Source organism: Stegodyphus dumicola, chromosome 6 (genome assembly GCF_044657685.1).
Source record: "Stegodyphus dumicola isolate Sdum_Otavi_A_Nest chromosome 6, ASM4465768v1".
Taxonomy (NCBI): Eukaryota; Metazoa; Arthropoda; class Arachnida; order Araneae; family Eresidae; genus Stegodyphus; species Stegodyphus dumicola.
Window position 1 is genome coordinate 12,030,550 of NC_140773.1, and position 27,300 is coordinate 12,057,849.

At 34.5% G+C, this 27,300-nt stretch overlaps 1 protein-coding gene across 2 annotated transcripts in view; it reads left to right on the plus strand.

The window, feature by feature from the left end:
- Positions 1 to 17,456, plus strand: part of LOC118186352 (histone-lysine N-methyltransferase MECOM-like) — a 523,759-nt gene extending 506,303 nt beyond the window's left edge. The window contains exon 2 of one of the 2 annotated variants that reach the window (XR_004758206.2): positions 12,106 to 12,243. Coding sequence is in view for 1 of the 2 variants with exons in the window: in XM_085818114.1 (XP_085674240.1) it covers positions 12,106 to 14,779 (2,674 nt within the window). In the remaining variant the exon portion in view is untranslated. Of the gene's footprint in view, positions 1 to 12,105 lie in introns of both variants that reach the window. The other variant, XM_085818114.1, reaches the window with a different exon arrangement.
- Positions 17,457 to 27,300: the final 9,844 nt, after the last annotated feature.

Here is a 27,300-nt window from a genome sequence, read left to right on the forward strand (position 1 = left end):
TTGGACAAAAATATGGAAACACCTTTAAAAAAACATGTTTCTTTGCTTAATATGGTGTAGGCATCCAAAACAGCTTGCAGTCTTCTCGGAATGGATAAATACAGTTCCTGTATGTTTGTTTGCCAAGGGAATATTATACCATTCTTCCTGCAAAACGGTGGCAAGTTCAGATAACGATGTTGGCGGTGGATAACGAGAACGCACTTTCCGTTCCAATGTAGACCACAAAGGTTCGATAATATTCAGGTCTGGTGACTGTGGTGGCCAGGGGAAGATGGGACAACTCATCCTCGGGCTCAGAAAACCAGTCCTGGACAATGTGAGCTGTGTGAACAGGGGCTTTGTCGTCTTGGAAGACACTATCACCATCGGGGAACAAAGTTTGTACCATGGGAGGAACTTGATCGGCCAAAATGCTCACATAAGTCTTGGCAGTCACGTGCCCTGACACAGTTATCATGGGGCTAGCAGAGAACCACGATATGGCTGCCCAAACCATAACAGAACCCCTGCCATGTTTCACTCTTGGCAACAAGCAGTCTGTATTATAGGCTCGAGATGGCGTTCTCCAGAAGTAAACTCGGCCAGAAGTGGGAAACAATGTGAAAGACTCGTCAGACCATATTACTCGCTTCCACTGCTCTATAGTCCAGGCTTTGTGACTTAAACACCACCTTTTCCTGTTACGGGCATTAGCATGGCTGATGAGTGGCTTCTCGATTGCAGCACGGCCAGCAATTCCCTGTTTATGAAGCTTCCTTCTAATTGTTTTGGTACTCACAGGGTTCGGTAACACAACATTCATTTCAGCAGTAACTTTTGCAGCTGTGGTCTTCTTATTTTTCGTCACAATTGCCCTTAATGATCGTCTGTCACGATCACTCAGTACACACTTTTGTCCGCGCTGTGATTTAGCAGATGATGTTTTTCCGCTTTTCAAATATGCGGAATAAATCTTCGATACAGTACCTCTTGAAACACTAAACACCTCGGCTACCTTGCTTACGGAAGCACCTACCGTACGTGTTCCAACAATTTGCCCACGTTCGAAGTCTGTTAACTCTGACATAATGCAATGACAACCTCACATAACAGTACTCCGACAACAACTGAACTGTTTAGCACATTGACGAAGTTGTATAGGTGGCGTCAGTAGTCAAAAACGCCAGCACCACCTACATATTTCATTAAAATCAATCTTTCTTTTCAAACATGCATTTCACAAGGTGTTTCCATATTTTTGGCTATCCACTGTATGCTCTGTTGTCTCTTGTCTGACGGTAACATCCTCGTGGCAAGAAGTGCAAGAAACGGCTGTTGTTGGGAACTGCTTTGAGCAGGTCACAATGCGATTTGGCTCAGTTCCGCCCACAGTTTCGATGGAGAGATCTCTGGGGAGGGATGGGTCTGAGGATCTCCCACCCCTCTCCTATTCCATCAAACCACACGAATGGACTTTCGGCTTGCCGCATATTTAGAGTGCAGTCATGCCGCACCAACACTATACATTTGCAAACACCCATGCCTTCTCAGGGATAACGCTAACCACTGTACCGATTGGGCGGCCTTGCTGAATTGTTAAAAAAAGGGGTCTCGTTTAGAAGACTGAAACTCTACGATGAGAACGTTTTGCAGATTGCCAGGGCTGTCATCTTTGCTCATGGCAATATTTGAATAGGCTTCATCATAGAGACAACAGCAGCAACAAATTTCTAAGATTTAAAATATAAGCTGATTTTATGTTAAAATACCTGAATTTTAATAAAAACGACACTAAAGTTCCGTGCTTTTCCTAAAGGTTATTATTATTTTCATTTTCAGATTTTATAACTACTCATTTAAAAATCCAGAACAGTTCTAACTAAGACATAGACCAGACCCAATTAACCATCTAAGACTATTCGGTCCAATCCCAGACATTTGGTAAATTCACTTTAATTTCATATCGCTTCTTTCCATTTTAAACCCTTTTATGCAGTGGGAATTTTAATAATTTGTCATTTATCACTCTAAAAAAAAATGTACTCTTAACTTGCAAGTTATGTTGCATTATTACATGCGTTTGCATTATTACAAAAAGCATTCAGAGAATATTTGTTAAAATTTCTACATTGTTAAATGTTTCATTTAGTAAATGATATAAGTCTAACACACGAAGTCGTGTTCTTCAAGAAGCAAAAGAACAGGTAATGACGACGTTTCTCGAATTCAAGGTCCGTTGCGAACTGTTCCATCTTGTCTACCCACTTGCTGAGAATCTCCTGACGCAACCACGGATCAAATTAAAACTTTCGCTTTACAAAATCCTTCGTTCCGGGGCGCTGGCCCCGCAAGACAGTTTCGAAAACGAAACGTCACTCGAGTTGATGACTAAGATGAGTCCACTGGAGCGTGCGATGAGTCGTGATCGAGCCATTCCAGTCGTGATGACCCGAATTGAAGTGCGACTCACGCGCTTCTCCACGCTCGTCTTTGCTACTTTCCTTTTTCCCTCCACTTTTTTGAAGTTTCTCAAATAAGCTGCTAGCGCCATCTGTGGGACAGTTAAGGAAATAATAGAGGTGAAGTTTCGCATTAGGAACTTATTCTCTCTTGTCTGACGGAGATATATATGTTTGAATATTATTAAATTCCACATTAGTTTTAGATCAAAATATTTCATTATTATCTTTTGTATATTTTTGTTCGAATACACCATAACGTCACGCTCAATCTGTTTAATTTTTAGGTGGAAAGAAAGATGTTGTATAACACAGTTTACTATTTATTAGGCATTTCTGGTCTCTGATGTAGTATATGTAGTATCGTTAACTGCTGATTTTTTATCATCAAAAAATAATAATCGGGATTAAAATTCAAATTAATTAACAAAGAAAAATTGAGAATCGAAGATTTCTTAAACTGTCATAAAATCTTTTGAGGAATAAACGAATGTAGATTTGAGTTCTATTAAACTATACCGTTTCTAAAAATTTTTCACTTTTAAACGAGGTTAAAGAAAGTAAATACGTAAATAAATAAAGTTCTTGTCTTAGTCTTATCATCAGAAATAGCCTTTTTACATGTGTACTTGTGAAAATGTGTAAAAATTGTTTTTATAACGCAACATTAAAAAAATAGAAATAAAATATTTTTTTATTTTATATAACATTTATAAATGTTAAATTCTTCGTTATGAATAGCTAAAAATTATTTTTATACTATTTGATTCAAGTTAAAAAAAACTATTTCCTTCTCTAACTCACTTCTCTCTTTCTCTTTTTACTTCCTTTTACGAAGTAAAGGAAATACTGGTTCGGGTATCATATTTCAATAAAAATATCCATTTTGACCGCTCTCGAATCCATTTGAACAATATATATGTACGTAATGTATATATGTATGTATCTCGCATAACTCAAAAAACGAGTAGCCTGAGAACGTTGAAATTTTGTATATGACTGCTATAAAAACATAAAATTGTAAAAAATAAATATAATAATGTATTTGTATAATTGTGACAGAATAGTTCTTAATATTGTGACAGAAGGATTTTTCCTTTCAATAAATGCAAATGATTTTTCAGTTTAAGAAAGAGGAAAATTAAAACTTCCTTCTTATAGCCGAATTTTCTTGCAGTCGAAACTGGCTTTAAATGAACAAAACTGTAATGAAAATGTTTAAAAGAATAAACTGTTATGAAAATGTTTAAAAGAATAAACTGTTATGAAAATGTTTAAAAGAATAAACTGTTATGAAAATGTTTAAAAGAATAAACTGTAACGAAAATGTTTAAAAGAACAAACAGTAATGAAAATGTTTAAAGTAATAAACAGTAATGAAAATGTTTAAAAGAATAAACTGTAACAAAAATGTTTAAAAGAATGAATGTAATGAAAATGTTTAAAAGAATAAACTGTAATAAAAACGTTTAAAAGAATAAACTGTTATAAAAATGTTTAAAAGAAAAAACTGTAATGAAAATGTTTAAAAGAATAAACAGTAATGAAAATGTTTAAAAAAATAAACTGTAATGAAAATGTTTAAAAGAATAAACTGTAATGAAAACGTTTAAAAGAATAAACTGTAATGAAAATGTTTAAAAGAATAAACTGTAATGAAAATGTTTAAAAGAATAAACTGTAATGAAAATGTTTAAAAGAAAAAACTGTAATGAACATGTTTAAAAGAATAAACTGTAATGAAAATGTTTAAAAGAATAAACTGTAACGAAAATGTTTAAAAGAATAAACTGTAACGAAAATGTTTAAAAGAATAAACTGTAATGAAAATGTTTAAAAGAAAAAACTGTAATGAACATGTTTAAAAGAATAAACTGTAATGAAAATGTTTAAAAGAATAAACTATAACGAAATACTGTTATCACCTGGTTCAGGGAGAGTTATTTTTGCTCAAATGGCAGAGCTCTGAGTTTGATGTCATGTGGTTTGCGTATACAAAACCGTTTTAGAAAGTTTTGACTAAAAAGTGAGAAGAAAATGTGACAAGATTACAAGCAATGGAAAAGGATCTAATAAAATAATATTTCTCACGATGTAGGTCAGTTCAACAATATACGCTTCTCTTTGTGTTAGCAAACCTGGTTTTGCAAAATGCCAAAAGTAATGCGCTTGCTAGAAATTACTTTTAGTTTACTTTAAACTAATGATAAAAGGTTTCCGGTTAGGTTATTTGAATATAGCAAAGCCACGAGTACTGTCTGCCTAAAAGGAGGGATGCTTTAGTGGAGGGCTTTCTTGAGGAAAACTGGCTCGTATTCACGTTACACCACGAAACCAGGAAAAACCAAGAGAATCAATCATACAGCCGGCCCGTTCGCTTAGTTTTGACCCAAACTAAACTGAACTGCCGGTATTCAGTGATCTTGGCCGCAAAATTGTTTCTGAATGTCATGTATCTTAGATTCATATTCAGTTGAATATGAGAGCAGGAGAAACATTTTGTATCATTAATGTTTGTTTGCTTAAAAAAAATCAGATGAAGTATAGTGGTAAATGGTAAATCCATTTTTTCGTCGTAACATGTTTTGCTCCTATTGCCTTTCTTGCAACTTGCCAGTGTGCTTCTGTTTTTTCTCTCCTTCGCATATGTTTATTCCCAGTTGAATATGGAATAGACTTTATTATTTATTTTAATTTATTACTACCACTTGTTGCTGCTTTCAGCGCGCAAATATAGTACTCAAATGCATAAACATGAAAGTGTCGGGGACGGTTACTCGAGTTAATTAGGATTTCTCTACAGTAGTTGATTTTTATTCGAAATTAAATTGACTAAAATGCTTCATAAGAATAAGTTCTTTGAGTATCAGCATTGGTTCATAATTCCTTCTATTCGCGGAAATTTTTAGTCTGACTAGAATTGCCGGTTTGGCTTTAACTTATGACTCGAGTAAAGACGAAACACTTTCGTATTTAGGTATTTTTATCAATTATTGTTCATTGAACGGGAGTTGGTTTGTTCCCCTTGAAAAGTCAACTAATTTCCGATCAATGACAATGATTACATGTTTTAATTTTTCCTTTTACAATTGAAATTTTATTCTTCATGATGATTTAACTCCAGTCCCCGTTAAAACATTATTAACATTTTGCTTTCAAATTACTTCAAAACATCTTTCAAAATATAACTTACCAGTATGGATTCACACTTTTAAAATAATTCTACTTTAATTAAACTTAGGAGATAATATAATCAATTAATCAATACTGTTTAGGAAATAAATGATATATATATATATATATATTCGCTTTTTAATGAGCACTGCCATTCAAATTATAGCATAGTAGCATCCGATTCATGTCATAAAAAATTATGGTTTCCAAAAGGATATGTAAGATATAAGGAAGAAAAGGATTATGAAATCTGCAGCATTTCTGTTATGCTAATTTATTTGCCTTTGAAATAATACACTGCATTGTAGGATCATTATTCATGTTATTTATTACTTTTATTTTTGTCTGTTGGAAAAAGCTGACTCTCTGACTTCCTATCAGTTTACCTCGGGTAGGCATGGGTCATAACTGCCACATTCGATCATCAATTATCTGTGCTCACTTTCGCTAAACCGCGTTCGAGACCATTGGACGGCAAAAGACTGAATAACTTATGATCTCCTACAGTTTGATCTGCCATAATCGCCCACGGTGGATTAAGTTCTACTAAATGGGTCATAAACCCGTTCAACATTGTGACATGAAGTGCCATCTGTGGCTGCCTCGGGGTCATCCACGCCCATTCGAGGTGACGGACGTGTTTATCCATCGTCTGCATCAGGTCAGATTGAAGCGGCGACATACCGATTGATACGAGGTCAGGTTGTTTTTCAGATATGCTTATATAACAAATAAATCAAGCATTTCGTCTTTCTAGAGAACTTTCAAAGCGTATTAAAGGATGCTTGATGTATAAAGAAAGCCAGCTAAAATATCATTATTCTGAAAGGGATATTCCAGCAAATTAGGTATCTTATCAGTAAAACATAGCAGCACTTTTTTTAAAGTTCTCTCGAAATTCCTTATCATTACTTCATTACATTCTGTTGGAGTTCAAAATAAAGAGCATTACTTAATACAATATTGTTGCTTTTTTTTTTTCCTGACACCAGTTGTTACGTTATTTTCTTTCTTCACGTTCGAGGATTTGGAGTGAATAGTGACAATACTACTTGATGAAGTATCGAAACACACTTTATTGGCCGATATTAATCAGGACAGCTCGAAAGTCACTTTTTGCAGTCGTCGAAGATCTACTATAAACACGCTGACACGATCAGCGACACAGCCTTCACGTTATCAGGCTATCATGGTGGAAACAGCTTCACTGCAAAGCGCCAGAGTACAGCTCCCGACTCTCCTCGGTCGTTCTCGGAACTCCACGTACTCTCGAGACTCTCCACGCTACAACTCGCGATACACTCGACGACACACAGAGCACGGCTCCCGACTCTTCGGTTTCAGTCGTTCTCGGAGCTCAGCACGCTCTCTCAACAATACACTAGCCGCGATACACTAAGAGACTCCTTCGGTTGAACTCGACGACCCACTCGGCACTCGCTGCCCGGCTGTCAACTCGATCGACTCCGCAGGGTTGACTCGCTAGACGAGATACCAACTTGATACTAACTATCTCGCACTCTATGCGAAGCACACTGACTCGCCCTCTCGACGAGGCACACATTCGATACTGACTAACTCCCACACTCGATACGGCAGGGTTTATATAGCTTTTGGCTGGTGTTCGAGAGCATTCTGGGCTAAACCGGTAAGAATTCGTTCCAGAAGGTTCTCCATCCGTCCATGGCATACCGCCAATTTTGTTCCCAAATGAGCGATTTATCGCCAAATCGGGTAACTCTGCCTTCTTTTGCCATTTTATGGCAACCCTAAAACTGCTTTGCAAGGAAGCCATCTTAACGCGCCTGTACATTTCGTAACAATATCTTTAAATATAACATTTACTTGGATTTATCATCCAGTAGCAACTTTATTGTGCCTTTCAGGAAAAGTCTTGGTCCTGCAACACTGAATGTGCACTCTGCACGATAAAAAAATGAGACACTTCTATATCTCCCGTTCGACTGAGCCAATTGATGAAATTTTTTTAACTTTCATTTTTCAACCTCGAAAGGGCGATTTAAGACATATATTAGATTTATATATAGCATTGTTCAAACATAAGTTTTTCTGGCACAAAATCGGACTTTTTCTGAAATGACGTACTAATTTTTACCCATGTTTCAATTCTGCGACCCAAATTGCGTCAGAATGCCGAGTATTTTAAAATCACTCGAGTAGTTTTGAAAAAAAATTAGCCCTCAAAACTTTAGCTTCTCAATGTCGATTGAATTTGGAATATATTTATTAAATTTATTTGATTCCTTCTTTTACATTTCGAAATTTAGGTTCAATCCAAATAAAATTCCCAGATATTTTCCGATTTCGTTTTTAAATTTCTATATTTTAGTAATTTTTATAAATTTTTCGAAAAAATTTTAAATTGCAACCTATAAAATTTTTACAGTAACCTTAAGTAGATGTATTTCTAGGCATACCTGCAAATCTAGTTTTTTTATTCAAAATTTCCGAAGATACACGTGAATTTATATATATTGCTGCGTTTTGAAATTTGGCATATTTGTTATAAGCGGTAATAACGCAAAATACGGTTAATGAACTTTGTTAAAAATATTTCAAATGAACGATGCCGTTTTTTTCCTGACACGCGCAGTGAAAGGGGAAAGGAAACTAGGTTACCATAAATTAAGAATTTCGCCAAACATATGTCGCCATTCTTGGCGCAAACTGAAAAAATTTGGCCAAGATAAATTTTTAAATTTCTCATCAGATTTTACAGAATTTAATATTTAGGTATAATTTGAGTCGTAAAATCCAAATATGGAAAAAATAAATCGGTGTGTCATTTCAGAAGAAGCCCGACTTTACGTCAAAATACTCGTGTTAGAACAATGCTATATATAAATCAAATATATATCCTAATTCATGCTTTTGAGAACGCAAATTAAATTCTTCGATCGGCCCAGTAGAACAGGAGACATAGAACTGTGTGTGTGTGTGTGCAGAGTGCACATGCGTCACAATTTCTACATTATAGAACTGTGTATGTGTGTGTGTGTGTGTGCAGAGTGCACATGCGTCACAATTTCTACATTATAGAACTGTGTGTGTGCAGAGTGCACATGCGTCACAATTTCTACATTATAATTTTGTCCTATAGCCAGCTGTAAGAAAATGATCCCCTACTTGTGTTCCTTCGCCTACATCAGAAGTAAATATAGTGGAATGTATATGTTACCGTGAGAGACCGAAATTGGAGAATGTCGACTTTCACCGGAGAATGTCAGCATTCATCAAATACGTCGGTGAAAGATCGAATATTTCATTACATTCTTATACATTCGGAAGCTCACCGGTGTATGTCGACAATCACAGATATGCTCTGGTGTAGGTCGAAAAGAGAGGAGTATATGTACTCGCTGTCATTGCTAAAGGAAGTGTTACACAAATAAATGCAGTTGTAAAAACAAGGGCCTCTTGTGCAATTCAAAGTGTCATAATAGTTTACGTTGTTGCAATAAATAAGATTTGAATCACATAATTGCGTAACATTTTAACTTCGATTATTTTCCTTTCTCATTTTGAATCTACTGTGTGTTTTAAGTTTAATGTTATTAAGTTCTTATTTTAAGTCTCAAGTGCGTTTTTCTGCGACTGAATTACGGAGAACAAAACATAATATTCTTATACGTTCAACATTCACCATTAGTACATGGTGAATGTCGACATTCGCCGGTGTAAGTCAGAAATAAGAGTAGTTGGAAAATATTTCGGACATACACCAAGCGACTAGGTGAATGTTGACATTCACCGGTGAAAGTGGACATTCTCCAGATTTCGGTGTTTCACCGTAACATATAGATATTATTTCCTGTATTCTTTCCTCTCTTTAAAGGTTTTATCAGATGATAATCTTTTGTAACTAAAACACTCGAAATAGGATAATTTTATTCATGACTTGCACAAAGGCAATCGAAGTGCAATGACAACTTTCACGTGGAGTGATAGTAATATAAAATAACAACTGCGATTAAAAGTACCACGACTTGCTACACGCCTAATGATTACCCCAAAAGTGTATATTCTGCAACACCAGTGCATGAAGTACCAGAAAATCTAACGGCCGCTCCTCAGAAAACTGCTCACAAAAGCCAAATATAACTGCAAAATTCACTAAAAAAGGTGAAAGTTCAGAGATAATTGAAGACTAAGCGGTATAACCGCCCACACACCTCTGTTGAAGTGAAAACGGGTCACGTAATGTAAACAAAATCGTGCGACGCGGTGGACATCGGGTGACACCCAGTTGAGGATGCTGGGCCACTTTCCCATAGAACACCTACCCATGCAAATATACAAGTTCTCTTCAACCACTTCAGCACCGGGGCCGGTTTGGTCTTTGTTATGGAGATGTTGTATGCATTCGTGGAGTTGAATAATGCGTGCATTAAAAGTTAAAACACACCGTTAAGCAGCACTCCTCCTTCTTCTTCAGACTTCTTGAAGATATATAATTGTCGCGTTTAATAATGTGTCTTTCAAAGAATTAAGATCAGGTCTATTTGTATTGAAGTGGTAGGAAGGGAAAACCATTTTTTAAGTGGGTTATGAGATGTGTCAATTCGCGTTCCGGAGTTTAACATATCAAAAGAATTGGGTATTCGAAATAATCTGAATTTAAAATAAATATTTGATACGAATAGTACGCCCCGATCTTTTCACTCAACAATAGGGAGGAGGGGAATTATATGATAGCTCTATGTTTGTTATTTGATGAACGAGCTAGTATAAAATGTAATTACTCTGTTATCAATTTTCTTAATGTCAGACGAATTCAATTAATCAGAAGTGGATTTAATTTTACTTATTGTTTTTAAGTTCTTGAATGTGCTTGATTTATTGCTTTTGAATTTAGCTTTCGGTTTGAATCTCCCCTTCCCCCGCGCACAAATGTAGAATAATTTGAAATACACGGTAGCAAATTGTGTGATGAATTATTTTCGAATAGTAGGTTTTTAATGTAAATACATTTACATTTATATCATGCATATGTTAGATTTATTTTTGCACGAAATTGTTTTTCCAACAAAGTAAAGTTATTTCTTGAGAAACCAGGGCGTATTTATTGATAAATCAAAACAGAACAGTCAAAAACAGTTTTTTTAATGTGATAAAGATGTTTCACATATAGTAGAAAACAGTTTTAAAAACTAGCATGTTTAAAATTAAGTGGTATTATTAATTAGCACGGGTTGTCTTTTAATAAACATTTCTTCTATCTAGAAAATATGAATACTATTTCTGCCTTTGATTATAAAAAAAAAATGAAAATAGTTTTTCATTATTTAGTAATAGCATTTACATGAATTAATGTATGAGAAATATTTAGATTATTGTCAATTTTTAACTTTTACAGTCAAAAGTCGTTAATTCGGACACCCATAACCCGGAATGATCTATAATCCGGACCTCAAGGCTAAAAACTTTCTGCGCATGCGCCGCGTTGACACATGCGCATAGGCGTTTACGACTGCGCATATGCGTGTGTGCAAGCGCAGAATACGTTTTCGCGTGCGCGTTTTATGTATAACGGACGGTATAAGCTAAAATTATCTAATTATCTATTTCAGTTAATGTTGATGATTGCATTGTTGCTTAATTTTCGAATTGGATCCGGCTTATTATTTTTTGCAGACTGTAAGAGCAATTCTATAAAAGTAAACTTGAACTTTCGATTATGCCAACTAGAATTTCCGATTCTGGAGCTCCCAAAGGATCGTACAAAACGAAAGTATGTTTCTATGTCCATCAAACAAAAAGTGGAATTACTGCAAAAAATGGATAAAGACATGAAGAATGTGACAGAGAAGTTAGTGAAAACGAAACAATTTCGATTGACAAGTTAGTCGGTATTCTCGGCACAGTAATTAACGGGACTTGAACAGCGAAACTTTGTAACTGAACAAGAAATTATGTCTGTTTATAGAATTAAAGAGAAAGTATTATCACATAAAACAAAGCAACTTAAACAACTTACAGTGAAAGAAATGTTTAATAAAGTAAACAAATAAATATTAAGCTTTTTTTTTTGTAAATTTTGATACCCTTTAGATCATAATTGTTCTTTATTTCATAAATTACGGTTTCATATTTTTAATTTTAGAATTTCTGCATGCCATCTTACGAGATTTAAACTGATGATCTATAATCCGGAAAAAATCGATAATCCGGAATCGCCGAAGTCCCGACGAGTCCGGATTAACGACTTTTGACTGCATTTTTTCATGCACTTAAGTTATCTTAAGTTGTTGTGTGTATGTGTCTGTGTGGTTCTTAAAATTTATTTGTAAGCGCAGTTTGTAATTTTTAAGCTATTTTATACATTATCTTTCCAGGAAGCTCTTTAAATGCTGCAAATATAAATATATTAAGTACATTGGGTTTGTTTATGTAGTATTTAGTTGTTATGTAAAGTTTTATAACTAAAATTAGGTAATTCTCAAAATTTCCTTTTTATTTTTTTTTTTAGACTAAACGAGCACATTGGGACGTGTCATTTCTCTGAAGACAGCAATCAAGGGGAGAAAGAATACAAGTGTCGGCAGTGCCCGAAAGTTTTTAATTGGAAGTCCAACCTCATACGCCACCAAATCGCTCACGACGAGAGCCGGCGATACGTATGTGAGAACTGCAAAAAGGTTTTCACTGATCCCAGCAACCTTCAACGCCACATAAGGTCTCAACATATCGGAGCTCGTTCTCACGCCTGCCCAGAGTGTGGGAAGACATTTGCAACATCAAGTGGCTTAAAGCAACATACGCACATTCACAGCAGTGTCAAACCTTTCCGATGTGAGGTTTGTTTCAAAGCTTACACACAGTTCTCGAACCTCTGTCGCCACAAGCGTATGCATGCAACTTGTCGCATGCAAATCAAGTGTCATAAGTGTGGTCAAGCTTTTAGTGCCGTAACATCATTATCTAAACATAAACGATTTTGTGAAGGCACTCCTACAAGTAATTCTTCTTCTTCTGTTATTCCAAATCAACAACAACCACCACAAACAACGAATCCCGGTTCTGCTGGATACGACTCCAGCAAGGCAGTGCCTATGAGCTTAGCACCTCCTAGCAACCAACTCTTATTCTATCCGCGAACAGGTTTTCCTTTATATCCTCCTTCGTTATTTGGGTACCCATTCATATCCGGCCCCGGATTACCGGCACCGCCGCCTTTGATCCCGGATACTGGTTTGTTATCAGGCCACGGTGTGAACATAGCAGCTGCAACTCAAGCAGCTCAGGACTTTCAGAGACATTTATTGAATAATAATGCCTCTCAGCAATCCCAACAGTCTACCCCAATCTTGAAGCAGGAACTAAACTCACCTGTTAAACAAACAGAAAAGCGCAATTCTGAAATATCAGAATCAGAAGCTTCTGAAGAACTGTCGTCAGAAGACACTGCTGGTGAAGATATTTCCTCTTTTAGTGACGGTGAATCGGAAGCAGATACAGTTAAATCTTCCAGAGCCTCTCCACAAGTACGACAGGCATCTACGACGCCTGTAGTCACGTCCGAAAACAATACAAATTCAGCAGCAATGTTCGTTAATCACCGACAAGGGTCCCCTAAGCAGGGATCTGTATGTCCCGATCCATCTCTCATTAGGTCTCCCGTAGGATCAAACGGTCCTTTAAGGCCAATGCCTACAAATGGAATGATTAAAACAGATCACGATATGCCGTTTGATTTATCGCAAAATAGTAAAAACAGAATTCATTGCGAAGAAGCAAATGATTACCATCCAAAAATGCGTGATGGGCCAAAGACTGATGATCAGCCTTTAGATTTAAGAATGTCTCATAAAAAGTCATCTCTCATTTCCGATGAAGACTTTGAAAAAAAGAAACCATTCTTTTATGAAGAGAAAGAAAGACATAAAGAATATGATAATCCTCCCGTTCTGGCACCTGTTCAAGAATCTATGCCTCAGTTAGAACTCCAGAAAAGGGAAAGTCCTCCTTTACCTCCGTCTCCTAGTAAAATGCCTATGGCTTACCCCAGGCCTATACATCCTATGTTCCTAGAATCTATGTATAGATTGCAACATGAAAAACCAGCATTCAATTTATTCCCAAGCCCAGAGCGTCTGATGCCACCATTTCCTCCCCGCTATCCTTTTTTAGGACCCCTTCTATCTGCTAACCCCTCTTTCGATTTCATGCGAGCACATATGGAGAAAGTTAGTAAACCTATGCACGAAATAATGTCACCTCATTTAAGTAAAGCCAAAGAAAGGTACTCGTGTAAGTTCTGTGGAAAGATTTTTCCCAGGTCAGCTAACCTCACCAGACATCTGCGCACACACACTGGTGAACAACCTTACAAGTGCAAATATTGTGAACGATCATTTAGTATCTCGTCCAATCTCCAGAGGCATGTACGTAATATTCACAATAAAGAGAAGCCTTTCAAATGCCCTCTTTGTGATCGTTGCTTCGGACAACAAACAAACCTTGACAGACATTTGAAAAAACACGAAGCTGACGGTCCAACTATTCTTGACGATTCTCCGAAGGGTAATGAAGCTGACGATAAAGATGAAGCATACTTTGATGAAATTAGAAATTTCATGGGAAAAGTAACTAATAGTGGAGCTCATAATGCTGTCAATCCAATGTCACTCATGACTTCGTTGGACGACAGGAAACGAGATCGGGAAGTGTTGATGATGTCGTCATCTTTGTCACCTCGTCAGAACAGTAGTCCAGTCAGCGGACAAAGTGACAACTTGGATGAGGAAACTGATGGCGGCATAAACGTATCTGATCCCGATGATGAACCTTCAAGCAAGAGGCACTGCAGCGATGACCAGTCTAACTTCAACAGTTCTTCACCTAGTACGGAACGAAGTAATAAAAGCCCAGATTCGACAAGGAATCAACCGACTATCAACAACCATCTGAAGAATGGAGATGTCGCCCTCAATCTACACCAAAAGGCTCTGGCCTACGAAGTCATGCTTCAGCTCAATCGGAAGCTTGACTTGAGCAATGGCGTTCAAGAAAATGGCCACAAGCGTCATATTAATGTAGAAGATGAAGATCTAGATGAGTCAAAGGAATATCATAGTGACGATGAGTTACAACGCCAGAACAGTTCCCTTCCACATACTCCAGAGGACGTGAAAGTGGATTGACACTTGATAAAGACTCTGTAAGTAGTGACTATATAGTAAACATTTCCAAAAATGGTTCTACTTCTGCAATGTGTTAAAATTCTCATCAGTGTGACCAACAAAATAATTCTGCTGAAAACAGAAGCAATAAGGACGAGTTTCCTGCTCTGATTGATTGAGAATTTTTACATAAAATAACGTGAATCAAAATGTAACAAAGACTGAATGCAAAAAAACTGACGAACATTTAACTCACTTGAGTAAAATAATTTTATTCGAGCACTTCATATCGCGAATAAAAGGAATTATGTGGTTGAAGCTAGTCAGCTGTATTCGACGTGCTGCGTGTTTTGAGTATCGACATGTGACTTATGGATGTTACATCTATGCTGCTTCGGACTTTTTTTAGCGCCGTTCTTTACGAATGATGTGTTCTTGAAGGAAAATATATAAAAACTATTTAAATCTTTTCGCGTAATGAAAGAGTTCAAAACGACTTGGTGCTTAAAGTAATTGTAATAACATTTCCAATAATGTCTTGTTGCTGTTACTTTTCAGAGGAAAAATAGATACCAGACTTTTTTCATTTGTAAGCCATAATCAATGTTGCATTCCATCAAACGAACTTATTCACTCTTCAAGATGTTATTTCTTTGTTAATTTGTGGTACGGATATATAATAAAATCATTGATTGTTTTGATGCGTTTATTTTGAATACTAGTGAATATTCTTACATCCTAGTCACGTTAAATAGTATATCAGAAGTGCAGCAAAAATTAAGAAAAACTTCATAATTATTATTTTATGATTGTTTGCTAATCAGATGAAACTGCGTGTGATATGATTGTTCTCATAGCTAACATTGTGCAAATTTTTTAAGAATTATTTTTATGTTTATTGTATTTTATATTATTTTAAAAAATAACTGTCAATGCATCATTTGTGAAAAAACTATATTAGATGTACTGGTAAAATTTCTCCGATATTAATATATTAATTTAAAGCGCTCATTCAAAACTAGTTCGAAGGAAAAGATTCTGAAGACATGTCTTTCTAAATGCTGTTCAATACACGTTGAAAATCCAAAGAAAATAAATGTATTGTTCAATTGTACAAAATGTGTCGCATATAGTGCGATATAGATATAGATTTATTTTATATTATGATGTTTTTAATGTTTGTTTCAAATCATGGCTACACAGATGTTTGCCTTCTCTTGTGTATATGAGATCTTTTCGTTTATTGATATAGGAGAGTGAAATGTAAGAACAATTTCCCTTTAGTAGTTTATGTTCTTAAAAATAAAAGTTTTTTCATTTTCTGATTTGTAAATAAATTTTTTATTAAACTGAATTTGTTTTAAAAACTTATCAAATGGCATATGTTGAAGCCAAATAAGAAAGTGAAGTAAGCTCTGGAACGATCTTAAAATATTTAAGTTGTTGGAATTTTAATAAAAAATAATAATTCTTATGCATGTAATTTACATAATTTCACTTTTATTATCTATTGAGTTAAAAAAAAAACAGAACTTAAAAATCTGATAAAATGCGCATTGGTTAATAAAAAAAGACAAATTTCATCGTAAATTTGCTGTTGGAAGGTATTTTCTATCTCCTTTCTGCATGCCTTCGTGGTGTAATGGTAGCACACTTGGCGCGCATTCGAGAGGTCGAGGTTCAAGGGCATTGCTCATTTTTCATGTCTCCTCTGGGCACACCGTTTGATTTTAGGCAAGATTTCAAGGTAAAAATTTAAAACTAATATAGAATAAGGGGATTAGCATACAGCCAAAAAAAAAAAAAAATAACATAGAAATTTCTTTTCCAACAATAAATTTTATATCCTAAAAAAAACCTGGAAGATTTCTTTGAAAAATGAGGGTCTTAAAAAACTAAACATGGCTAAAATATATGGACTGGTTTGTCTTGAGCTGCCATCTACTATAAATAAAGAAGGTTCAGAGTAACCTATAAATCCTTTTTCATTCAATTTTTCAGTGCGTACAGAAGGAAATTTTTAGGTGTGTCCAAACCGGACACACTGTGCCGCAAAGGGTTAAAGAAATTTTATTGTTAGAAATGATTAGAGCTTTGGAAGAAATATATTTCATTTTACATGCAAATACTTCAAATGATATTTGTATTTTAATTAAAGAAATTGTACAAAATTAATACAGATTTATACATGTGATTTACCAAAATGGATTATCAGAAGGATAATTTTTACATTTTCAAGCATTATTATAGAAAGCAAGCAAGGGCTTGTTTAATATCTAAAAGATGAATTATTCTATTAAATTAAAGTGAAACAGGTTCTTGACCTGTTGAAACTATTTATGTTTCTTTCAGCATATGCCATTTGAACTGAAATCGTAATTTTTGTCAATTAAAAATTGAAGTAACTGCTGCGAAACGGGCTGCAGCACTGGATGCATTATGTTAAAAGTAAAAAGAATCTTGTTTTATTCATATATTGTATAAACATATCAATTATTTCATTCATTCTCACTCTCCGCTCTGATGTACAGTTGAAATCTTTATCATATTTATTGGAAGCTGAATTTGTATATTTATTATTGATTACATATGAGTATGGAAAAAATAAACTTCTGTAAATGTTTTTATCGCATCTTCATTTTCTCATCGATCTGTAACTTTAGAATTTTAAAGAGAAATAAAATTATTCAACACATTGTGAATGACTTTTGTAGATAAAATGTATCTGCTCACAAGGGAGAACTACAGTGTGAAACTTTAGATTACAGTCTTACACATCAAATCAGTGTAGTGTAAAGGTTATAAAATAAAAAAGTACAAAAATCAAGGTTTTTAAACACTGACACACTTTCAAAACATAAAATTTTATTGCAAAATTAAAACGTTTAAGAACAAATAATATCTGAAAGAATTCGTTTAATATGCAGATTTCAGTTTTAAAGTGTGAAATAATTTTAAGCTAAGCCATTTGCTAAAATCTTTTTTAAAAATTAGTTCAAGATAAGCTAGAGATAAAGAGCATATAAAACATGATATTAAAAAAAAAATGTTCAAAATTACAAAACCAAATAGTAAACTATTGCTATGATGTTATTTCATCGTAAATTAATACCTCGGAGATTCACGAATTTACTTAATAAAGAAAAAAATCGGATGTGTACACCATATGACTTCCTTGTACGGAATATTAAGTTATACGCATTTTTTCTTGCATTTCATTTAAACTTATTGGATTGAATTAAATCTACTCCGCCGACAGCGCATAAACCACAATAGAATAAATGCATTCTTTAAAATTCACTCTAGTATTTGTTTACCATAGCGACACTCTGGCGCTAGATTCACTTAACAGTATTAATAATTATATAACAGTTAACTTATATAATAATTATATAACGGAAACTAAGTTAACTGTTATATAAACTAAGTTAACTGTTATATAATCCAATAATTATATAACAGTTAACTTATATATTTCGTTCATATTATAACTGATAATGCACAAAATTTATATCATTTTAAGAATAGAATTATCTAATCGTTGCCACATGTTCTATTCGTACTATAATAAAGCTAGAATGATGTATAAAAGAAATTAAGCAAACAAAACAAAAAAGAAACAGTTTTTCACAGATGATTGAGTATTTCTCATTTAATTAATTCAGTTCTCACTTCGCGAGAAGGCAAAAATACATAAAAACTCAAAGTATCTATATTAAAAATTACGAAGTAAATCTTAAACACTTATTTCCTCGAAAACATTCCAGAAAGGATTAAGCATGATTTAATTCTCAATAATAAATGAATGCGTTATCTTTGTTGTTGGGAAGCTAAGTTTCTCTAGATTGGCAACAAATCCACTAGTCTCCTGTTTCAAATATAAACATCAATGGCCGCCATAAAAAAAAGGCTTAGCGGCACTTAGACAACTTTAAAACTGTTGATAATTCTAAAATTATTGCATACAGATTTACTAAAGGCATAAAAACCTTAACCGGAAGATAAAAACAACATAATACAATCATTTTTAAAGCAAAAATGTACAATTTACAAACATATAAGAGTAAAGAAACTGAGATCACTGAACCGAGTAAAAGAGTGGATATATATGTAAATATATTTATATACGTTTGGTGCGGCCGATTGCAACCAAAATACGAGGTGCACATCTACATGTTATAGCAGTCCTATATACAAAATTTCAACGTTCTGAGGCTACTCGTTTTTGAGTTATGCGAGATACGTACGTACGCACGCACGTACGTACATACGTTCGTACAGACGCCACGAAAAATTCTCTTCGGAATTAATTTTAAAGCAGTTTTATAATTTTTTTGAAGGGAAAGAGTATTTTATTCTGTCCTTACGTACAGATGTCACGCAAAAACATCGTTAAATTGCATTCGATAGCGGTCAAAATGGATATTTTCGTTGAAATATGCTGCCCGAAACTTTTCGGCATTAGAATACTTCCTTTTTACTTCGTACAAGGAAGTAAAAAATAGCTGTGCATTTATTTTAGTGGATGGTTTACATACGAGATTTAAAACAGATATTATCCTCAAGTGGCAATACATTTTATTCTATAGAGCTACGAAATTTGCTTACTGAAAATATTGAACATCTCTCCTCTTTTTTAGTCTAAAGTGGCAATTTCCCCTGAAGGACTTTTAATTTCGTTTTGGCATTTTGCGTTGAAAGCTATAAACGACGAATCACTTTTCAAATTGTTGCCACCAAATATTAGAGCCCTGTATTATATTTAAAGAAATTAAATAATAAAGAATCTGCATCAAAGTATGGGTGTTTCTCGCATTGTGATAAAACAGCGGTACCTAGAGCCATCAAAATTTGAATAACGTATTCATCCATAGAATTTGGGCATGTGGAAGCCCTAATTTGAAATTTTTTTATTATCCCTTCATATTTTGTAACACTTCAACGAATTTTTGATTAACAAACTCAATGATTTCAAAGCGAGCAATGGCAATACTGTACGAAAAAGCATTTTTTTCGTATCTTCAGCGCGTGAGACTGTGTATTGGAAATTCTAAAGATATGCTCTTTTAAAAATTATTTTGCGATATTGCTGTTGAACTAAATTTTATGGTACGTAGAATATGATGAGGAAGTACAATATGATCCTTAATAAATAAAGGTAATACACAAAACGGTAAAAAAACAACATCCCTTTGGTCGTAATTTAAAATCTGAAACCTTTCAGATTTTATTTTTTATTTTTATGTGCGTCTATTAGTGCTTTAAAAAAGTGCTTTAAAAAATAGATATTTTCTCTATTTTCGAAAGCAGATTTTTCCTGTACAGTATTCACCCACAAACAGAAATATATAGCAAATAGGAAATTACCACTAACATTTAAATGGATGGGAGTATGTTTTTAACATTGCAAGTCCATGAGACTCAATGTAATATTACAGTAAAAGAAGGAGTGATCCGATAAATAAATAGATTCTGTAAAACAGAAAAAAATTGCACTATATTTTAGCTCCCAGGAATGGGAAGAAAACTCAGCAGACACTAGAGGGTTGAAGTTTGATTAGTTCTTTAAAATTCACTCTATTTTTTTTACCATAGCCACACTCTGGCTCTTGGTTCACTTAACAGCGTTACATTTCGTTCATATTATAACTCAGAATGCACAAAATTTATATCGTTTAAAGAATTATCTAATCGTTGCCACATGTTCTATTCAAATACTATAATAAATCTACAACGATGTATAAAAGAAACTAAGAAAACAAAACAAAAAAGAAACAATTTTTCACAGACGATTTTAGTATTTCTCATTCAATTAATTCAGTTCTCACTTCCCGACAAATCAAAAATACTTAAAAACTCAAAATATCTATATTAAAAATTACAAAGAAAATTTTAAACACTTATTTCCTCGTACAAATTCCAGAATGGATTAAACAAAATTTAATTCGCAATAATGAAAGAAGGCGTTATCTTTGTTGTTGCGAAGCTTAGTTTCTATAAACTGGCAATAAATCCGCAATTTTGCCAAGTTTAAAATGTAAACAAACATGTCCACCATCGCAAAATTCATTATGCTTAGCTGAACTTAAACAACTTTTAAATTGTTGATAACTCCACAAATATTGCATGCAGATTTACTAAAGGCATAAAAAAATTAACCGAAAGATAAGAACAACATAATTCAATTATTTTTAAAATAAAAAAAGCATATTTTACAAACATATAAGAGTAAAGAAACTGAGATCACTGAGCCGGGTAACAGAGTGGATATATATGTAAATAGATTTATATACGTTTGGTGCGGCCGATGGCAACCAAAATACGAGATGCACATCTACATGTTATAGCAGTTCTATACACAAAATTTTAACGTTCTGAGGCTACTCGGTTTTGAATAATACGAGACACGTACGTACGTACAGATGCCACGAAAAATTCTCTTCAGAATTCATTTTAAATCAGTTTTATAATTTTTCTGGGACAAAAGAGTCCTTTATTCTGTCCTTACGTACAGATGTCGCTCAAAAACATCGTTAAATTGCATACGATAGTGGTCAAAATGAATATTTTCGGTAAAATATAATGCCTGAAAATTTTCACGATTACAATACTGAAACCAAAATACGAGGTGCACATCTGCAAGTTATACTAGTCCTATATACAAAATTTCAACGTTCTGAGGCTACTCGTTTTTGAGTTATGCGAGATACGTACGTACGTACAGACGCCACGAAAAATTATCTTCAGAATTCATTTTAAAGCAGTTTAATATTTCTTTTTTTTTTTTTTTTTTTTTTGAGGAAAAGAGTCTTTTAATCTGTCCTTACGTACAGCTGTCATGCAAAAGCATCATTAAATTGCATTCGATAGCGGTCAAAATGGATATTTTTGTTGAAATATACTGCCTGAAACTTTTCGCGATTACAATACTTCCTTTTTACTTCGTACATGGAAGTAAAAAGAAAAAGGAAATGGGTTGTTATAAATTAAGAAGTTTGTCAAGTAAATTATTCTTGGCAAAAACTAAAAAAGTATGCCAAAATAAATTTTGAATTTCTCACCAAATGTTTACAAAATTTAATATTTAGGCATAATTTGAGTCGTAGAATAGAAATATGAAAAAAAAAAATGGCATATCATTTCAGGAAAAGTCCGATTTTGTGTTAAAATACTTATATTAGAACATTGCTATATATAAATATAATGCATATCTTAAGTCGCGCTTTCGAGACATGAAAAGGCCCACCAGCGGCCGAGCGGTAAAGTCGCTGAACACTGGTAGTTCGGTCCGAGGTTCGATTCCCGCGAACGGGCTGGCTGCATGGGTGTTTTCGTGGTTTTCCCCATGTGTAACGTGTATACGAGCCAGTTTCCCTTAGAAAGTCCTCCACGAAGGCATCCCCCCCTTAGGCAGATAGCCCTAGTGTGCTTTGCCATAATTAAATACACACACACACACACATTAAATACACACGAGACATGAAAAACTCAATTTGAATTTTGTCAATCGGCCCAGTAGAACGGGAGGTAGAGAACTGTCCAGTCCCCCCTCCCTTTACGTATTTGTTGGTACGCTTCCAACAAAAGCTCTTGATAGATGAACTCTAAAAAAGCTACCACTCTTTTTTGTTGAACTAGTGTTCGTTCGTTCAGTAAAATGAATCGGTTCTTTAATGAGTTTACCAGCAAATAACACATTTCTGTTTCTGACATTGGGAAAGCCGTTAATAATCACGCAACAACAGCAAGAAACATTTTTTTAGGCCACTACCTGCTTAGCTGCGAAACGATGTTATCATAACTAATTTTTTCATTTCAGTTAAGTTACAAATGATAGCTTCGTTGGTAAAATTCGACATTAATTATACACTGCAAAGTATACACTGTTACCCACATCTAAGAAGAGGTGTTTTCGTGAAGTATCTTGCGAGGAAAGCTAGAGCTTATTTTACTGGAATGAAACCATGAAAACCTTTTACAGCCAGCCCATTCTGCGCGGGAGACAAAGAACGCCTGACGGTGTACCCTTCTCGTGTAATTTTAACCATTTGGCTATTACTAGTTAGTCTTTAATGCCCACTATTAGATTTCTTTATTCTATTGACAGATGTTATTAAATATACAAACGCAATTTAAATAAATTATTTGGAGACTTACCGCTTATATTTAAAAACACATGGTCCTTGAATTAGTGAATAAAGAAAATTATATTTTTGATATATTTAAATATGATATAAAATAATATTAAAAAAATGTCCTTTTTATTTACATTTTTAGCCCAAAGAGGCGTTAGCTCAGAAGTGCTATTAGTTTCGTTTTGGCACTTTGCATAGGTTCTCTATAAACGGCGAATCACTTTTTAAATTGTTGCCACCAAATATTAGAGCCCTGTATTATATTTAATGAAATTAAATAATGAAGAATCTGCGTGAATGTATGTATGTTCCTTGCCTTGTGCAAAAACAACGGTACCTAGAGCCATCAAAATATATAAAGTCCTAAATCCGAATATGGGCACTTGGAATCCCGAATTTTGAATTCCGGATTTGTTTTATTATTTATTTCATATTTTATTAAACTTTAACTAATATTTGATTGACAAAACGATTTCAAAGCGAGCGGTGGCAACACAGTTTTATCACCAGCGGTCTATATTGTCAGTCGAAAATTCTAAAGATATGCTCTTTTTAAATATTTTGCGATTTTGGTGTTGAATCGAAGTTTATGTGAAATAAGTGCCACGAATGTGATGTTTAACAAATAAAGTGTTATTAATAAAAAGATAAAAGAAAGGTTTTGCAAAGCCATCTTAGTAAGAAAACTGAACATTGATATGATAAAGTGAAAAGACTCTAAAAACAGAAAAATGTACACCTAACGCTGCATTAGGAGTTCTAAACACATACTGCTAGGCTGCTTTGAAATTTTTATAATTTTGCTGTTGAATTGTATATGAAGTCAGTGGGAAGAAAACGGTGCTTAATAATAAAGCTAAAAAGCAAAAAAAAAAAAAAAGGGTTAGTAGGAGTGAGTTTAACAGCAAATAATTTGGTCGAACTTAATCGGTATTTATTTATTAGAAACAGAACAAAAACAGGAGCATATTTATTCATCGATGATAAGAATGACTGCTTTCTGTGGTCTATTTGTGTGATCCGTGCAAGGAAATCCAGATATTTGAAAACAGATGTGATCAAGATAATAGAAATTGCTTGAGCAAAGAGGTGTAAATGTCATATGACGACAAAAAGGTTAAACTCGTATTTCAATGAGAAATGATTGTTTCGCTTCCTTATAGATGATATCACCAGTACCTGGATTTAGTCACAATTGTCATTAACAATTAATGCCCTTCATTAAAACTTGTTTCAGCTAGCTAGAATACTAAAGATTTCCATTCCATAAATCCGGAAGCTTGTAAAAAATCGGTGAAAATGGACTTAAATGGAATTGGTTTAAGTCTCGAGACGATCAAGGATTAACTGCTTCGGAGTGCCCATGATTTTGAAACTATTCACAATATTAATAATAACACAATATTTCATATCGTAATATTAATACTCAGTAATATTAATACATAGTAATAGGAAGATTTTACCTAAAAAAATTTAAGAGGAACTAACATGGCAGAAAATTTAAAAAAAAGAAAAAAAAAAAAAAAAAAAAAACGAAATCTGAAAGGTTTCAGATTTTAAATTACGTCCAAAGAGGCGTTGTTTAACATTTTGTATGATAGATTTATTTATTAAACATAATGTTCTTCGCTCTTAATACTGGTATTTCGGTCCGATTTTCGAATACCGCGAACTGGCTGGCTGCATGGGTGTTTTCGTGGTTTTTGTAATGTGTATGTTACGGTGTAACGTGTGTAACGTGTATATGTTACGGTGAAACACCGAAATCTGGAGACTGTCGACTTTCACCGGTGAATGTCAACATTCACATAGTCGCTTGGTGTATGTCCAAAATATTTTCCAAATACTCTTATTTCTGACTTACACCGGTGATGTTCAACATTCACCATGTGCTAATGGTGAATGTTGAACATATAAGAATATTATATTTCCTTCTCCTTCATTCATTCGCGAAAAAACGCACTTGAAACTCAGAATAAGAACTTAAGAACATAAGAACTTAAAACACACAGTACATTCAAAATGAGAAAGGAAAATAATAGAAGTTATAAACTTACCAAATTATGTGATTCAAATCTTATTTATCGCAACAACTATTATGACACTTTGAATTACACAAGAGGCCCAGCATTTATTTGTGGAACGCTTCCTTTTGGCATGGCAGCGTGTACATAGACTCCTCTCTTTTCGACCTACACCAGAGCATATCTGTGATTGTCGACATACACCGGTGAGGGTCCGAATGTACAAGATTGTAAAGAAATATTCGATCTTTCACCGACGTATTTGGTGAATGTTGACATTCTCCGGTGAAAGTCGACATTCTCGGTCTTTCACGGTAACATATACGAGCCAGTTACCCTTAGAAAGTATTCCACGAAGGCATCCCTCCCCTTAGGCAGATAGCCCTCGAGGCTTTGCCATAATTAAATAACCTAACCTAACCTAACCTATCTTCGCACTTAAACCATAAAATTCAGTTCAACAGCAATATCTCAAAATAATTTTAAAATGATCATGGCTTTAGATTTTCCGACGCACTGTCTCGCGAGCTGGAGATAAAACTGCTTTTCCTGTGCAACGTTGCCATTTCTTGTTTTGAAATCCTCAAGTTTTTGAATCAGAAATTCGTTAGTTTTACAAAATATGAAATCGTTAATAAAACAAATTCCAAATTTCAAATTTGGGCTTCCAGATGCCCATATTCGGGGCAGAACTACGTTATTCAAAATTCTATGGCTCTATGGACCGTTGTTTTATCCCATTGCGAGAAACATACTATACATTTATGCAGATTCTTCATTATTTAATTTCTTCAGATATAATGCAGGGCGATAATATTTGGTATCAACAGTTTGAAAAGTGAAACGGACATTCAGAATGATTCGACTGCAAATCGCAAAACGAAAACAATACTCCTTCAGCGACAAAGCCTCATTGGACTAAAAAGAGTAAGGAAAATTTTAAATATTTTAAAACGGTTTATGACGTTTTTTTAAATACTAAAATATATTAAAATTTTTATTATAAATGGTACCAAAACATTTAAAATTCTGGTTTAGAATTTTTTGGCATTTTTTGGCCGGGATTTCGATTTGATTTTTTTGGCATTTGGTTCATCCTTGAACTATGGCTGTGATAATCAGCCATAGTTGAAGGATGGGTAAATAACTATGAATTTTAGAGGTATTCTAATCGCGAGTGACGAGCAAGGATGGTCGTGTCATGTGTCTAAACAACTGCGCTGACACTTAGCATGGGCGTAGCCAGGATCGGAACTAGGGGGGTACAAACGATCTCAGACGAAGAAAATGAAACTATGATATGACGCGAATACGTCATTGGTAGAATAGGGATACAATTGCTGGTGTTTGGTGTATTTAATTATGGCAAAGCACACTAGGGCTATCTGCCTAAGGGGAGAGATGCCTTCGTGGAGGACTATCTAAGGGAAACTGGTTCGTATACACGTTACACATGGGGAAAACCACGAAAACACCCATGCAGCCAGCCCGTTCGCGGGATTCGAACCTCGGACCGAACTACCAGTGTTCAGCAACTTTACCGCTCGGCCGCTGGTAAGCCGGGTACAATTGCTGAGGACCAGTAATTGCTAAGCACTTTAAGCTTTCTTGATCCTTGATCCATGTGCAAGTGTTTTTCAAACAGATTAAACGAATTATTATACTTTACAAGGTTCGTTTCTTTGATTATTTAACACTAAGTATTTTGTGAAATTTAAAACACCATAATGACTGGAATCATGAAAGAGTTTTGCAACAATTTTCTTACCCCCTGTCATTAATCCAAGAAAGAGATCTGTAAGTTGCAAATGTCATCGTCACAGAGGAGGTCTCTTTATTCCCCAGGGTTCTGAAAATTATACTTAGACCACACAAAGGGAGAACGCTTGTTTGTAGAAAACTCTTGGAATTAGAAACCAGACATCCTTTTCTTATTTATATCGTTTAAGGTGAACATAAGCAAAAGAATTTCCCGACACTAGGTGGCCTTATTTGTATGACCGGTTGTAAAAATCTTTGGAGCTGGGAAAAGATTAAAGTCATTCGACTAAGATTCTACAGAAGACGGGGGAAGAGGGTGCTTGAAGAGCAATATAAAAAACTGAGAAAACGTTTCACTAACTTGTTAGTTGAAAAACAAAAACAAAAAAACAAAAAAAAAAAAAAAGAATGATTCGTTTAGGAGGGTGCAAGTGCACCTCCTTGCACCCTCCTGGCTACGTCCATGACACTTAGTGAAAGCAAAATGTTCTATTTCGCCTAAAATTGCAAAACATTAATTTCAAATTTTCAAAAAAAAGGAACTTTTTGCCTACATCCTTCGAAACAGTTATTCTCTAAAATAAGCATACGTCCAAGTTTGAATTTTGTCCCAAATCAGCTT